Genomic DNA, 17,675 nt, shown 5'->3' on the forward strand with positions numbered 1-17,675 from the left:
ATCTGTCAGTTGATGATTATTTATCATTTAATAACTTTAAACTTCCCATTTTTTGTGTTTCCTGTGCTAACTTACTTACTGCAACACCAAATCCGGGGTTATTTTTAACATAATATATACACGTATTTTTTTTTTTTTTTTAGTCCAGATGTTTCAGTTCTTTGATAAAAGAGGAAAAACAAAATCTAAGACACTCTTCAGAGAGAAAAAAGGTTTAAGAGGTGTTTTAAGTGTTGCTGAACAATAGAACCTAACACAGTCAAATGTAAGACTATGAATTTTAAAGGTTAGTATTTATAACATTGAATTTAGGACATTTTAAGACTTTAAGGGTGACCATCGGACACCCTGGTGACACTGGCCTGAGTGAGGGGTTGTGTAAAAAAATATATTTTAGTTTATTCATTTTCTACATTTTCTTCAAGATCACTAGGGGGCAGTAGAAGATCTGAGTTATGATAGTGCTAAGGACAGTGCGGCATCAGTCCTAAAACAAACACACACACACACACACACACACACACACACACACACACACACACACACACACACACACACACACACACACTAATCAACTTTTTTCCTGTAATTTTCACACACACTTCCTGTGGAGTGAGTAACTGTCTCAGAGTCCCTTTGAATCTCAAGAGCCAGGCTGCCGGTCTCATCACTTCATCCCATGATGAGAAGAGCTTCATAAAGCCACAAATGTCAGTGTCCTCAGTATCTGAGTGATTGTTGCATTCCCCACTTTTGGAGCCCCCAACAAATCTTTTCACTGGTTCTTTATGAGGACATAACCTGCACCTCCGCTCATGTAGCCTTGCTGGTCAAAGGAGCTAAATCTTCTCCCCAGGTACAGCGGCATCTCTGGATCGTATTGTCGTCAGCTTTCAGGAACCACTCAGGTTCACGCTGCTGGTTGAGACCTGGGATGAAGTGGGTCCAGTAAAAGGTAAGAAAACATGACGTGGACGGTACGACCACCAACACACAGTTACAAAGTGCTTCACACACATGGAAAAAGAAAATAAATACACAGAAAAACAAATACATAAAACGTATCCATAGAGCACAGATGGAGAAGACCTATAGATCCCAAGTTAATCCAAAGTCCTTCTATAGAGATGTATGGAAAGGCTCGTCGAGGCCTCACCTGTCTGCAGGTTCGCTGGCAGAGGCCATAGAGGCCAGAGGCAATTATCCCTGATTGTTCTGATCCCTCCCAGTGTTTAACCTCAGCCTATCCTCTGTGTTCTCCTTTCTTGTGCTCCAGCCCCTTCCCCAGGTGTGTCTTGTTAGCTATTTAGTTCTTGTGTATTTAAGTCCTGTTTTGAGTTCTGTTTCTTGTCCAGTTATTGTCTTTGCTGTCATTAAAGATTTTGTTGTATTCTGAGCTTCCTGGCTCCTGCATTTGGGTCCTCCACCAACCTCCTGTCATGACAACAACTGTATCCACACAAGAAAAAAGTTCACCAGACCTGCAGTAGAACTGGGGCCTTAAAGACTGTAAAACATTTGGCATCACCTCTCGTGGACTTTTCAGGGCAGACACCCTAAATACTAAATATGAGCAAACTAAGAAGAAGAAAGGGAAAAAAAATACTCGGCGTAACTTGGAAAAAAAGTTGCACAAGTTGTGCACCTCGATCCACTGGGTTATCATCAAATGGCTCTTATCCTGAACTTAACCTGCTCCGGAGCAGGTTAGGTGTTCAGCGTATGTTACCACGGCAACATACCCAGATGAAAAGTAAACCACCTTTATGGTACAGAAAACCCAGGGTTAACCCTGAAGTTACCTCGCTAAGCCGAAATCCAGCTTTATGGTACAGGCCTTTGGACGAATCACCATCATAGACAGAGACAGGTAACCTCTGTGCTGCAGAAAGTCATGGAGACTCATGGCCAGCAGCTCGAACTCCAGACAAATGTGTCCGCTGTGGAGGAAAGAGCCATTCCATTGGAGGATGTTGCACTCATCTGGATCCAAGGCCTCCAGCCTTCTGAGCATGGCAATCTGTGGAATATGACAGTCAACCAAGGGAAGCATCATCATTGCTGATCATATTTTTTCTTTTGTCATGTGTCCAGTTGATGTAATTACAAACTATATTCACAAGTGTGCACCAACTTAAACTTTGACAAGCAAACACAATAACATTTCTAGCGGGAAATATGCATTTTATTTCCAAAATCTTCGTTCAGTTAATGTATATGATGTTTACTTTGTTAGTTATTACGAAGAGTCTTTCAGGTTTCTATAGTTGCTATGGCTGTTGTTATGGACACTGCTATCACTGACGCTCATGTAGGCCTAGCTTCCGCTCGGAAGTATTTTCCTCACTGTCACCGTGGGAATCTCACAACGCAGTAGCCCAACAGCTTGTACAGATTTTCCTGCATTTTCATATTAATCTTTGTGATGAAGCCTATAGGTTCCATACACACTTTGTAAACACATGAAATTTTACAGGAATAAGTAAAATTCCAAGAACTATAAAAACTGTAGCGTAAGGCTAATGTGACTACATTCATTTAATGCTGGTGTGCAAAAATGTGAAATTAAATTGAAATGTAGCCTTGTGCACATCTAAAACTAACAGACATATCAGAGGCAATGATTTTATTGTGATAATAGCAAACATTTTTTATCACTACATTTTTGTATTGAAACAGGAAAATGATGACTGCATGAACGATGATGACTGTCTATGTAATAAGATTAGTGTCCATATTTTCTACCCAGCAGCTCTGTAGGTACTGACAGTTTGTGCTATTCCCAAGCTGTGCCTTGTGTTTAACTTTTGTTTTCCTGCAAATCACGTGGTTTCTGGGAAATCACTTGCATTGCTCCGTCTCACCAGCACACAATTTTTGTCACCCCACCTACTCCCTCAGACCGACTAGATGTACATTGTGGAGGGGAGGAAGAGGGAGAGTTTGCAACAGGGCAGCACCGACAGAGACGAGGCAACACTCCTCACAGAGCTGAGAGCGCACAAGGCAGAAGTGAGTAGAAACAGCATTTCTGTGCAGAGGTTTATTGGCTAGAAAAAACTGTGGTGGTAAAAGCAAGAGTGAAGAGTCTAGACAATCCGTTTTTTTTTTTTCAGGGAGAGCAGCTTTTCTCTGTACGGCCAGACAGTCTGTTTAAGTTTCATTTACAGCGCTCTCCCCTGACGTCCTGCAGCAGAGTGTCTGTCGTTCCTGTTGGCGCGCACTGGTTTTCTTTCGTCACTTTTTGGATACTCTTAACAAAACTATAATCTAAAAAGTTGTCTGTCAACCCAAATTTTGCCTTAAGCGCAACATTAAATCAGGAGAAGACATTGACTTCAAGCGGACGTGTTTTGTTTGTTTGTTTGTTTGTTTTTGTTTGTTTGTTGTTTTTGGTGCGATCATCTACTGTTGAAGCCCATTTCCGCCAGGGAGATTTTTTTTTTAAAATAGCTATGGTAAATTATAATTATGAGATAAAAAGTCGAAATGAGATAGGAAAGTCGAAATTATGAGATTCTTTCAGGTTCTGTCAAAGTGCAGCGGCTCTTTGGCCTGAGTTCTGTTGGTGTGAGTTGTGTTCAGTCTGAGTTGGACTGTGAGGACACTGAGCATTATTTTAGATGTAGCTTGACAACAGATGAAATCTTTAATTTGCTTACTGATTCACACTTTTTAATCTCATAATTTCGATTTTTTAATCATAATTGTGACCCTGTTATCTCATCATTATGACCTTTTAAGCTCACACTTTCGATATTTTATCTCATAATTATGACTTACCTATTTTATTTATTTATTTATTTACCTGACGGAAATTGGCTTCCATAATTCCATAAAGATATGCTAAAATTTTTGCTCCTTGTTCTGCTGGCGCAGCTGCAACTAGACTAGACGTCCCTGCAGATTTTGAAATGACTTTTATCTGACTGCTGATGAATTCTCAAACTGATCATCATAACGTTATAGTTAAACATATATAGGTCTACAAGTGGTGCTAAAGTATGTTGACATTTAGATAGACTAAATTATGTCCCACAGCAAAAGTCTACCAAGATGGGCGTCTGATGTCACTGTCATATTTTGAGTCAGTAGATGCCCACACCCAAACGGGATTATAAAGCAGACTATCACTTTCCATTTACGTTGGTGAGACCAAATTTACAAATTTTAGGAAAACATGGAAAGTTTATTCTGTACGCCTTCATATTTGACATGTAGGCTATCAAATAAACTGATCTCATTTTATTCACTAAAGACAAACCAACTGCTTTTACCCACAGTCCAAATTCTCATTTTCATCTGTAATTCAGGATTTTTGTTCTTCTTTCTAAAATGCCAGGCTGATCTGCATGAGTAACAAATAAAAAACAGTTAAATCATATAAAAACGTGATCGGAATGACCTACCAACACAATGTGTGCATGTGCAGAGCAAAAAAAAAATCCAGAGGACACACCCATAATTTTGAGCTACCCATGATCTGGTTATAAGTAGAGTAGCACATTCTGTCAGGTAGGAAATGTCTATTCTGTCAGGGTACTATAATCATGTTCAAAGTAGGAAATCTGTTCCTGCAAACATGCAAAGAATAAATAAAAAAAAGTTCTTGACGAAAATTGGTGTCCTTGTGATATAGCAAATAATAATGAAAAGAGTAAAGTTGATAAATGTGCTGGTTGCTCATTATAAACTAGTCTACTTTTAACATGATTATAGTACCCTGACAGAATGTACTACTTTACTTATAACCACATTTATAGAGGCAGTAGGTCATTCTGATAGACATTCCCTACCTGACAGAATGTGCTACTTTACTTATAGCCACATTTATAGAGGCTGTATGTCTGCTTCTCACGCAAATCTGACCTGAATCGTTACTAAACAATGTTTTTTGCTAGGGTAGGCCATTTCTAGTGAGAAGCTTAGTTAATCAGACTAGTCTGACAGGATGAGCTACTGGTAGCTCATCCTGTGAGGGTAGCGCAAATTTCCAGAACACCGGCTATAATGAGCGTTTGGCTGTGTAGTCTGTGGACTTTTCATGAATGCCAAAACAAACGGGTGTTGTTGTGCATCCTTTAAAACAAATTTTCAGTTTTGTGTCATCTCTCAAAATCATGTTGTTTTTTGCAGCACGGTCCTGGTGAAGCTCTCATTCTGACAACAGGGAAGGATTCAATACACCAAACTTGGTGGATTACTCTCCCATACACCAGTAAATACCGCTGTATGGGTAAGAGTTCAAACTATCACTTTAATGTTTGGGCAGGGCAGAAAATGAATTTTGGGCCATCCACCCCAGAACACACACACACACACACACACACACACACACACACACACACACACTCCCCACATTCCACATTCCACAATAGCAATTACTTCTTGCCTGTCAATGAAAATATGAATAATAAACTCAAATAAATACATGAATAAATAAACCAATGAATCGTTAACTCAGTATTTGAAAAGACTTCTGCCATTTATTGTAAATCTGTGATACAGTGATGATACAAATTTATGCTTTCAGTGGTAATACAGGCAAAATAATGCATCTTTTGGAAACACTGCTGTTGTGTAAAAAGTGCAATAAACAAGCTCTGTGTCAAGTAAACTAAATGCAATAAACCAAAGATGGGTGCAAACTACTGCAAAGTACAGAAATTTAAAAAGAGTGCGTGCTTTCCAACGTTTAAATGTTGTCTGACCCATGTCAGCAAAAGCCTTGCATGCATAACTTTGTCACTTTGTACTCTACTGGTTTGTAAAACGAACAGTAACACCTGCTCACTTTGTACAGGTTTGAAAAAAGAATTATAGACAGTGCACCTAGAAAGCAAAATGAGGTCTCTTGCTGTAAATAACCATTTTTTTTTTTACAATATTAGTCTTTGTTTATTATTGAATTTACCTGATTAGCTTTGTTTTCTGTCTTTGTCAGCATGAGAAGCAGATGGGATGGAGGAGGACATGGAAACAGAATCCTTAAGTCTTCTGATAGGAGACTCCGATGAGCATCAGGATCAGGATGAGGACATTACTGATCGTTTTACAGACGAGGCTGATACGCCGATGGAAATAAATCCAGCATCTGAGAGTGCTTCATCAACTGGAGAAAAATGTGAGAGACTTTTACAGCCTACTATCTTAATAACCCCCTAAAATTGCCATTGTGATTCAATTATTACATTTCTACGAGGGATGCGGTGAAATATCAACATCAGCACAGAATGAAAAATTCTGCAAACATGACAGGCTGATGAGATGACACATAAATAAATACTCGATGCTCCAGTGAATGTGTACATTTTGAAACGCATCGTGTTTTATGTCTGCTTCTGTCAGTGGGACATCACAATAAGAGTAGGCATAATAAAATGTTATTTCCACCACAGGAGAGACTTGATGTTCTCTGCGGAAAATTATATGTGCATATATCGGCTGGAAAAGATTTGTTAAATATTGGGTATTGGAAAAAAAATCCAATATTGTGCATCCCTAATTGTGAGGATTGAGAATCAGTTACTAAGATTACACCAGTACATGTGACATGTTTTACATACTAAAATTGCTGCTCCTCCTGTCATTGTGTTCCAGTGGTGCCTGAGCTTACGGTTGTGGTGATTGGTGACACAAATTCAGTGCAGCCTGGATCAAGAAACCTCTTACTCGCCCATGACGACCAAGCAGCTGCAGTAGATGATTGCATACACTTTTCATTCAAATTGTATGACTTGTGTGGTCGGCACATATCTGTGATTAACTTACTTGGCCTTCAGAATGCTGAGCAGCTGGAACAGGAGTCACTGCTGGGTCACATTGATCAGATTGTACATGAGCAGGGAATTCATGCCTTTCTCTTGCTGATATCAAATGGTCAGCATGTCAGCCACTACACTTCAGGAGTGCAGCGGTTAGAACAAATATTTGGGAAAGAATCACTTGCTTTTGCCATTACTGTTGTGACTCATGGCTCAGATGAAAAATGTGACAGTGCTCTGACAGACCTGAAAGCCAGTAGTGAATTAGATGAAAAAAGGTACCACACATGTTCAAAACATATGAGTGATGAAAAAGAGATAATGGCTTTAATAGAAAAAATAGATGTCATGGTCTCTGACAATGAGCCAAACCGCTACAGAGGAGCAGTGTGCACTCAAAACAAAGAGCAGCAGCTGATAATGGATCAAAAAACCAGTGAAGAAGAGAGGACCAGCGACTCTGTGGTTCATCAAACGGCTGAAAGTGGTGAGATTTTAATGTTGAGTTTCTGGTGGGTACACAGAGATAAAACCTGCAGAGAGATTTGTGGACAACATCACATTTTACTAATAATTAACAGGTATGTTTTCATACCATTAGACAAGAACCAAATAGATTCAATCTTTTTTTTTTAGTTTATTCTCTATAGTCCTCACTTTGCTTTATCTGCAGGAATATTGCATAATGCATCGTTAAACAAAAGAAGGATACATGAACAAATATAATGATTTCTTTCTCTTTGACGTGGTGCAATCTGTGTTTCTTCCAAAACTCTGCCATAGATGAAGAGGAGGATAAATTGGAGGATGCAGTAGAAACCAAGAATAAGGTAAGACTGTGTAATCAATATTCAGTAGTTACTATCATACAAGAGTTTTTCTGTGGTTGTGTAGCTTGTTTCACTTTGCTCTTTCTTTTTGAAGACGCTGAAGATCGTTGTCTGTTATTGGTCCTCAGCTTGCATATTTATCTTAATGCTGCTTTCTTGATTAGGTTTCACCTGAACAGCTCTTACTCTCAGTGTGACTAATCTTGCTCAATAAAGATTAAATGTAATCATCTGTTTTCTTAGTGTGAACCAGTTAGTGAACCTGATGGTGTCATAAACTCAGAGACGAATGAAACTGCTGAGCAAGATAACAAGACAATAACAAGAGATTCTGAAATCGAGTCTGTTGACACATCTGCTGCAAATGAGAAAGGTATTGATTGCGTGATCACTTGGATGCTCTTAAATGTAATTTAAAAATGTCTACAAATAATGCAATACTGAATTAATAACTCACTAAACAACTAAAAGAAAAACAAAGACAAATCAATGTGTCATATCTACAAGCACTTTCTTGCATCCCTCTAATGATTTATTTCAATAGGTTGCATAAATGAATATACAGATGAAGACAAAGATCAGGTAAGAAAGTAGAACTGAAATTTACTAGATATGTAGGAACAATTACTCCACATGTGAGATGTTTTTTGTTTGTTTGTTTGTTTGTTTGTTTGTTTTTTACATATTTAATTATTTTGTTTACAGGATGGAGAGACACAACTCTATGAAAACTCTATGAAGAATTCAGAAGAGATCACCTCAGCGGAGCAAAGTCAAAGAGACATTGACACATTGCTTAGCAGACTTCGCCTCGACAATTACAAAAATCAACAGAAGTTGACACTAGAAAATTTTCTTAGCTTAGGCCCACCCGTAAAACAGCACCAAGAGACATCTGAGCAGGACTTAGCTCGAACCTTTCTTCAGAGGTTGATGATGCTAGACCACAGAGCCAGATACATCCTTGTAGAACAGAACAGTGCTGAGGAGAGTCATCCAAACAAAGTGCAAACTGCCAACAGTACGGATGCAGATGAAAATGATTTTGATGTTTTTTTCAGCACTGTTCCAAACACTGATCAACATGACAGACATGACATTCATCCAATGGATGTTCAGATGGCAGTATTTCACAGCTCAGATAATTTTCTCAGGCAGAACATGGTTACCAAGTTATCACAGTGTCAGTACGCCTTACCTCTGCTTGTGCCTGATCCATTCAAAATGGATATTGAGTGTCCTCTGTGGACATTGAGACAAATAAGAAAAAGCTGGAAGAGGACAGATAACTCAAACATTGTCACAATGAGCAATATTCCTATCTATAAAGCTGAGACACCCATGGTGTCATTTTTCCGTCTTGGTTCAATCTCATCATCTAAATCTCAGCTGATGAACGCTTTAATCAATAACCGTCACAACACATTCTTTCATAGGAACTGCCCAGGCAACAGCAAGTCTCGCTACTTGATGGATGGTGTGGCAGAGATTGCCTGGTACTGCCCTGCTGGAAAATCTAATGATGCTTTCAGTGACTGTATTGCCTTCTGCAATCTTCATGGTGATGCTCTAGCACATGAAAAACAGCGTGACATACTGATTGAAAAAGCTTCAGTCAATGTTGTTCTACTACCAACTGTGAAAAAAGGTGGCAAAAGTTCAGCAATTATTTCAGCTCTTCTCAAGTCTCCAAAGCCTCTCATCTGTCTCATTGCTGATAATGACAGCGCTGCAATTCAGAAGAAACCTGGAAAATACATGATGGGTCTGAAAGACAAAAGTCAGTCAGATGTACCTGAAGAACTCAAAAAAATCCTCAGAAAAATGTTGTCTGTGCAAGATGTGTCCTTCAAGCTTGAAACTATGGCCAATGTCCCTGGGATCAGAGTGGATGAAAATGATGGGGTCTGCTTAGAAGGGAAATGTGCTGCTTTACAGATACTCGAATTGTTTCATGAGTTGGATGTGTCAAAGATCAAAGAGACATTTCTCCAATGTCAAGGCCAATTGTGGCATGAGTGGTGCAACAAAAACAAAGAACTATATCACCTCAGGGGACAAATTGAGAAGCAAAAATGTCAGAGACAGCAAGAACTGAAGCAAATACGACAAAAACAATATCAGATTCCGTCCAGTCCCCTTATGCAGTTATTTACTGAAAATCTCCAGAAGCTGTCATCAAATGAGAAAATATATTTCCTGAAGTGGACTGGAATCTTACTGGATGACCTATCCACAGATGACCTCTCTGCGATTCTCCAACAATATGATAACAAGTGGTGTGAGGTCTTGGCTTTGAGGAAGAAACATGAGAAATCAGATCAGTTAAAAAATCTGCAAATTGAGCTTGAAGAAATATCAACAAAACTCCAGTCAGCAACATTTGGATTAGAGCACATCTTTAGGGAAATGGGACAGCTCTACGAAGCCCGTGCATCTCTGACGAATAAAATAAAGAGAGGACAGACTAATTGGTCCATGTACCCTGAACTGGCTGCAGAGCTGATGATATCAGGACACCCAATGGAGCTTCTGGATGGTGATGCTGGTCACGTGCCATTAACTTGGATCAGTAGTGTTTTTGATGTTGTCATCGAGAAACTGGGAGACAAGCAAGTTTTTGTTTTGTCAGTTCTAGGCCTCCAAAGCAGCGGAAAATCAACAATGCTGAATGCCATGTTTGGGTTGCAGTTTGCTGTAAGTGCTGGCAGGTGCACAAGGGGTGCCTTCATGCAGCTTGTGAAAGTTTCAGCGGAGATTCAGAAAGACTTTAAGTTTGACTATGTTCTAGTTGTGGACACTGAAGGACTGCGTGCTCTGGAGTTGGAAGGGAACACCAATCTTCACCATGACAATGAACTGGCAACATTTGTCATTGGTCTTGGAAACTTGACTTTGGTCAACATTTTTGGAGAAAATGCAGCTGAGATGCAAGATATCCTTCAGATTGCTGTACAGGCATTCATGAGGATGAAGAAGGTCAACCTGTCACCAAGCTGTGTGTTTGTACACCAGAATGTTACTGATATTGGAGCTGGAGAGAGAAACATGGAAGGAAGGAGGCGCTTACAAGAAAAACTGGACAAGATGGCCCAACTAGCTGCCAAAGAGGAGGTTTGTGACGCTGAGTGCTTCAGTGATGTCATTGCATTTGATGTACAAAAAGATGTTAAATACTTTGCCCAACTGTGGGAGGGAAGTCCACCTATGGCCCCTCCAAACCCAGGTTACAGCGAGAGCATCCAAGAGCTGAAGAACATCATTCTCTCAAAAGCATCAAAGTCTAATGGGATGACTCTTTTACAATTCAAAAATCGCATTCTGGACCTCTGGAAGGCCTTGCTGAATGAACACTTTGTTTTCAGTTTCAAAAACACACTTGAAATTGCAGTGTACAGAAAACTTGAGGCTCAGTATGGGAACTGGACTTGGATGTTGAGGGAAGCCCTGCTGAACATCGAAAACCAACTTCATAACAGAATTGAAAATGAAAACCTTGACAAGGTTGATCACAGTTATCTCATAAAGGAGATGACCACTTCTCATGAAGAAGTCAAAACAGCTATGAAGACATACTTTGATGAAAATGAAGACAAAGAAATGTTGGCTCAATGGCGAGGCCGATTTGAAAGCAAAATAAAGGAGTTTCATGATGAACAAATGAAGGGAGTTAAAAGAAAACTGGAGGAGGTTATCCAGCAGAAGAAAGCTCGCAAAAAGCTAGATGATAAGAAGACAGACTTTGAGAACAAACTGCTACAAAAGAGCAAAGAGTTGGCTCGTGAGTTGAGAGACATGGCCAAAAATGAGGGACTTGAACTTGAACTTGATGTAGAACATCAGTTCAACAGTGTCTGGGATGTGTGGGTCAATGAATTAACTGAAGGTACCGGACGGATAAAGAATATTGACATAGAAGAGGAAGAGTTTTGTGTTCTTACAGAGCTTGGTATTGAATCATCTCTTATGCACGAACGCAAAGACTCTGGTAAATACAAAAAGATATCAACAATTGGGAATTTTATTGATTATGTGACCCTTACCAAGCACCAAGATCTTGGAGACAAAAGTGAACAATCTGAAGACACTGAGAGGGAGACCAAGGAGACAAAAAGACAAAGAAAAAATATTGTAACCCGATTATGGGAGGGTATCAAAAAATCCTTTGGATTTGGACCAGAAGTACAACTAGACTCAAGCAGTGCTTTGCCGCATGAAGAACAACGAGCAATCAGAGATCTCATTAGATATGTTGAAAAAGTGACCATGGACATAATTAAAAGCAAATCTGTGGCTACAAGAGGCTACAACAGGACTTACTTGCATGAAGTACTCAAAATAGTGAAAGAAAAACTGCAAGACTCTGAATCAAGGAAGAAGCCTTTTGCATTTAAGAATGAGTTTAAAGTGGATCTCTTACTGTATGTTTGTGACATTGCATGGAATCAGCTTTTAAAGTCTCACCACAATTTCAGGAATAACAATGATGCACTCATGTATTTGGAAAGCAAGAAAAAACAATATTATAGCATATTTGTGAGCTATTGTAAAAATAACTCCTCTGCTGCTGTGCTTGCTGAGTTGATTGGTGGCCAACTGGAGGCTTCTGTCGATGAGGCTGTGTACAACAAGACTGCCATTGACCTGGCCGGAGAGATGAAGTCTAGTTTCCCACCTTTCACTGGAAACAAGGTAAACTTAGAGAAACACATTTTGCAATCACTAGCAGAAGAAGAGGACTTTGACAAATACATGATGTACATTCAGCACCCAAGGAAACTAGTAGAGAGTTTCATAAAAAAGGCTGTAAAGGAATACATCTCCACCCAACAGGACAAAGTAGATAGTATACTCAAGAAAAACGTGACCAGCACAATGCAGCTTTTGAGTCGAGCAGTGCACAGTGCAACAGAGAAAGTTAGAAGTCAAAGAGGAAACACTGACATGTGGATGGGGGAGTTTTCCAGATTGTTAAAAGATCACCTCAAGTTTAATACTAACTGTTTGCAGAATTTTAGTGATATAGACAATTTTGACTTTCTCAAGGAGGAGCTAGACAAAGGCCTTGAAACTGTTAGTGAGAAGATGGGAAGCCTCTCAGTGCACCGCATGGAGGAATTCAGTGTGAGGCCTGATGAAATTCTCATTGACCAACTGTGCAGTTCCTGCTGGGCACAGTGTCCTTTCTGTAATGCCATTTGCACCAACACTCTGGAGGATCACAGCCCTGATGACCACTGTGTCCCTTTTCATCGCCCTTATGGAATCAGTGGGTGGCACTATAGAGGTACAGTGGAATTTAGCATCAATTTCTGCTCAACATCAGTTGCAAGTGATCATCATTTTTACCCTCATTATAATTCAGAACAGAGCATTCCATTTAAACTATACCGAACTGCAGGACCTAAATATGCTCACTGGAGTATTACACCTGATGAGTCCAAGCTGATATATTGGAAGTGGTTTGTATGCCGATTTCAGAAGGAACTGGAGGAACACCATGGATTGAAATTCCAGAACAGAGGAGAAATTCCCAGCGAGTGGAAGTCTCACACCAAAGAAGAAGCTATCAAAAGTTTGGAGAACATGTGAAGTCTGTCCTCCCTCAGCAGGAGATTCGCAAAGCCTCATTTTGCCCTTATCTCTGAGAGATTAGTGTGTCTGTGAAGGACAAATGGGAAAAGACAGCAAAATATCACACTGTTGGAGAGAAATCTGAGTTCTGAATCAGTCAGATATTAATGAATTCATCAGTGTCTTACATTGTAGGACACTGTACTTACATTAAGAAGTAGGGAAATGGCACTGTGTGGAATGGCAGCAAAGGAGAATAAATATATATACATATAGTTATGCTGTTAGTTTGCCAATAAAGGAGGAAGACTAAATGTATTACACACAGTAAGATGAATCATGATGTTTTTGTTTTTTTTTCATTTGATTAAAATGTGGAATTTGTTTGTTTAAACAAGATGTATGCAATTATGTTGCAAGGAAACAACTGCATACACTGTCAGAGTTTATTGACATATCTTCAGCTTTCTTTAGCTTTTTCACTATTATCTATAAATTGCATCTGATAGTGTTTCTGACATGTAACACAAGTATTGTTATCTTTGTTTTTAGATATATTTCCTAGCATATATTTATATTACAGTGTGTATTGCAGCTGTATTACCTAATTCGTAGAATACATTGTGTGTGTTTGGAATTAAAGAATGGATATGTATGTTTCCAATATTTTTAAGTTTTGTATTGAACTATGTGTTGCTTAAACAGTTTCTTATATCTTACATATCTTAATATTTTTTATCCGTGCATATTATATCAGTTTGTTTTTCATACTGTTGCTCTGTGTGAGGTTCAGCAGAGACATTTATTATGAGAAGTGACGAATACAAGCCATCATCTGATTTTTTTTCTTTTTTCTTAAGCTTTTAGTGTTTTACTTTTTTTCTACAATTTCAAAATCGGTGTGACATAACAGAAATATTATATTTGTGGTCTATGTTTTTTATGAGGCTGAAATTGCATGTTTTTTATAAGGAATTACATTTTTTTGGAAAAACTGGAACTGTTAATTATATGATCTACATGTACATTTTGTTTTATGTCTTACAGAATGGGTGTTTACATTTAGTTTTTTTTTTTTTTTTTTTTTGGTATGTTCCCACTCTTTTAAGTTACATATTTTTCTTTAAGAATTGATAAACCATGATAAGAAAAAATGTCTTTTTTCAGTATTGAACTATGTTGAACCTTAACTTTCATTTAATCCAGTTAGCCTTGATATTTTTATAGGTGCATATTACAGGGCTTTGTTCTAATGTGTTTTTTTGCTCTACCTGTCATTTTTTGCACATACCAAACTGGATTTATATGTAACATGTGAAATCATGATATTCTGTATAAGAAGAAGAGACCAAGTGTGTGCACAACCAGGCAAATGATTCAGGTGCAAGACAATTAACTTTTTCTCTTTTTTGAGGCTCAAAAAGGAGAATAATTTACTAGGAGCTGAACAGTGTGCACACCTCACCTCAAGCATGTGTTTCAGAGCCATTATTTCATCAGATATGAAAAGGATGCTTCAGTGACAACATAAAGCCATTTGGGTTGACACCATTTATATTACCTATGCACATTTTTAAATAAAACATTCTTCAAACTCTAATAATTCATAGACTGGATCTCTCATTAATTGTCGTTTGTAATAGTGACTAACACAGCTTTGTAAATGAGGTCAGTAACTAAACTGATTAATACAGCATGTTTGTGTGAAGACAGTCTCTCTCCTAGCAGATTTTAATGTAATGTAAATGAAAAGATGGGTTTTATTTACCCCCCAAAATGCAACTTATTACAAACCACAAATTTTAAATACTAGGCCTATAAAAGAGGTCAACAAGAAATAACTAAACTCAATATACCTGCAACTAAACCAGATGTTAACTGAACAAATTGACCTCACATAATGACACATGAGGGAACATATGTAGTGGCTTGTCCAAACCAAATAACAGACAAAGGGATGAACACAATTAACATCAACTTTAACAAAATACAAAAAATACTAAACCCCAAAACGCCCAAAACATTTGCAGCTCATGGTCGTGTCCAGTCAGCTGGCTTCAGCATTTAACAGCAGTCTGCCCTCAGCCATACCTTTTTTCCTCTACCAGGAAGGATCCTCCATCAGCTTTTTAACTCAAACAAACTCAAACAAAGAAACAAATGATTAATATAACAAATTACTCCTTTCCATTACCCTATAGTGTAAAAATGTGTGCACTCCATGTAAAACAATGTACAGCTAAAGCAAATAAGTAGATTCTAAATCAAACAAACTGTGATGTTACTTGTTGAGGTGTGGTTGACTGCAAATGAAATAAACCTGTGCAAGTAATAAAATAATGAGACTGTAGTGAAACTAATGTGGTGAGGGTGGGGCAGTGTTACCCTGTGTGGCTGTGGCCATCACAAGATTAAATCTGTATTTGTACCCATATGGCCGCAGATGATATGTCAAGTACTCCAAAGTGTACTGCTGAACAGCATAAATGTAGTGAGATGACACTACAAAGTCAGAGCAGCATTCTGGATCCTGCAACAAGAAATAAAATGAACAAATTCATAAAACAAGAAAGGAGCTGTACATGGTGTCCCAGGTATTTAACTGCAACTTACATTGCAGGTTAGGTTATAATCGACACCGCAGCCTCTGCACTGAGGAGGCCAATGTAAGTATCCTGCAAACATTTTGACATTTAGATAAATGTTGATAGGACTACATGCACTAATGCTTAAAACCCATGAAAAATGAAAGGTGAGACAATGAACATAGTAGTCCATGCTGCTGTTTGCATTGTTTTGTGAAATTTGTTGTAACGTGTGGATTGAAACACAATCTGCATGTCCCAAAAGTCTCTCCCAGTCCCTCAGACCCCAACATCCCTCTCCAGTTGTTACAGTCTTTACCAACTTTGGCATTCATGTTTCACTTCTCCTGTAGCATGAAACTGAATGCATGTGACATTAGCTCCTTTGGTTGTATGTCTGGCTGTTGCCAGTCTGTCTGAAACTGTTTCCCTTTTTATCAGGCTCTTTGTTGCCTCTTTAATAAATCAGTAAAAATAAATCAGTAAAGTAATCAAAAACAGCATCCTCATCCTGTTCATATGGGTTGCCAAATGAGAAAGGTCTTCCCAGTTGTAGTTCATTTATACTTCCCCAAAAATGTTCCATCTGCTTTATAAGTATGCTCAAGTTGTATCTTTGCATCTCAGTATATTGTGCAGCTCGTCAGTGCCAGTGCCAGTTCCTGCTTTAGACATACAAGGATGCAAGGAAGTTTATTTGTCATTATACAACAGGTTGTATAGTGAAAATAAAATGTGGTTCCCTCTTGATAGATTAATTGATTGATTGTGTAGAAAATAGAATTATTAAGCCTGGAGGAGTTCAGATGGTGCATTTAGTAGTCTCACAGCCTGAGGGAAGAAGCTGCTCTGTAGTCTGGTGGTACGGCAGCGAATACTTCTGTATCTTTTGCCTGACGGCAGTAGAGTGAACAGGCTGTGGCTGGGGTGGGTGTTGTCTTTTAGGATCCTTTTGGCTCTCTACATGAGCCGCTTCCTGTCTTACCCTCCTAATGTTTTGACCAAAGGCTTTGTGTTTTGACTATAAGAGCAGTCTGTGCTGGATAAAGTTTCAGTCATGATTGAAGAAGACAAACTTTAACTGGAAATGAAATCTGCCCCCACCTTTATTTTTCCTCTGCACCATTTCAGCCGTGGTCTTGTGGGCTGCCTGACCAGGTGGGAGGGGATGAAATGTTTGTCGCCCCTTTCAGCTCTCTGGAATCTGCAGGATCCACCTTCATGGTCTCCATACATTTCCTCAACACCATATCCTCAATGTCTGAGTGACTGTTGCATTCCCCACTTTTGGAGCCCCCAGCAAATCTTTTCACTGCTTCCTCATGAGGACATAACCTGCACCTCCGCTCATGTAGCCTTGCTGGTCAAAGGAGCTAAACCTTCTCCCCAGGTACAGCGGCATCTCTGGATCGTATTGCCGTCAGCTTTCAGGAACCACTCCGCTTCGTCTGAGTGGCTCTGGTGGATTTACTCTGATTGTCTTCTAGTAGAGGTTTTCCCTCCCCTCATCCACACTGAGCCCCACGGTGGGGAAATCAGTTTTCACAGAGCTCACGTGTAGGACTTTGTTGCAGCACTTGGCCCATGTTTCGTTGATGTGTTTGGTGTTTGGACTGCAGGTGCTTGGGTCCTGTCATGATCCAGCACAGGATTCACGTCATCTGGGAGAGATTGGCTGCTGCCTCCTTTTGCTCACCTGGAATTATTGAAAATATAAGAAATGTGCAGTATATACTTGGAGACCTGGATCCATGTCAGAGTTCCTGTGTTGAAATGCTTTTGAAAGCCACAAGAATTTAAACAAGTAATCTGTACAAACTGGCTTTTTTCTTTCAAAAACATCGGAAAAGGTGATGAGCAACTTAGCAAGAAATGATCTGAAAATTTGTAAGAAAATTAGTAAAAAGTTACAAGAAAATGAT

General features: G+C 39.0%; 1 protein-coding gene and 1 pseudogene across 1 annotated transcript; one reads left to right on the forward strand and one right to left on the reverse strand.

Moving 5' to 3' along the window:
- The first annotated feature begins 2,936 nt into the window (after nucleotides 1–2,936).
- On the forward strand, nucleotides 2,937–14,154 carry LOC115364436 (interferon-induced very large GTPase 1-like). The gene is made up of 8 exons (XM_030059007.1): nucleotides 2,937–3,012; nucleotides 5,137–5,236; nucleotides 5,945–6,124; nucleotides 6,601–7,251; nucleotides 7,548–7,594; nucleotides 7,838–7,967; nucleotides 8,139–8,176; nucleotides 8,300–14,154. Exons 3-8 carry the CDS (start codon nucleotides 5,962–5,964, stop codon nucleotides 13,184–13,186), a joined length of 5,916 nt encoding a protein of 1,971 aa, XP_029914867.1. The 5' UTR covers nucleotides 2,937–3,012; nucleotides 5,137–5,236; nucleotides 5,945–5,961; the 3' UTR covers nucleotides 13,187–14,154.
- Nucleotides 14,155–16,804: 2,650 nt separating this feature from the next.
- On the reverse strand, nucleotides 16,805–17,420 carry LOC115363083 (glycoprotein-N-acetylgalactosamine 3-beta-galactosyltransferase 1-like; annotated as a pseudogene).
- Nucleotides 17,421–17,675: the final 255 nt, after the last annotated feature.

Source organism: Myripristis murdjan, chromosome 8 (genome assembly GCF_902150065.1).
Source record: "Myripristis murdjan chromosome 8, fMyrMur1.1, whole genome shotgun sequence".
Lineage (NCBI taxonomy): Eukaryota > Metazoa > Chordata > Actinopteri > Holocentriformes > Holocentridae > Myripristis > Myripristis murdjan.

What these genes read in the sequence shown, in the direction of transcription:
- LOC115364436 (XM_030059007.1), top strand. Translation starts at nt 5,962, where the DNA reads ATGGAGGAGGACATGGAAACAGAATCCTTAAGTCTTCTGATAGGAGAC. An exon ending in TTCATCAACTGGAGAAAAAT is followed by an intron (nt 6,125 to 6,600) that starts GTGAGAGACTTT and finishes ATTGTGTTCCAG; the next exon opens with TGGTGCCTGAGCTTACGGTT. An exon ending in CAGATGAAGACAAAGATCAG is followed by an intron (nt 8,177 to 8,299) that starts GTAAGAAAGTAG and finishes TTTTGTTTACAG; the next exon opens with GATGGAGAGACACAACTCTA.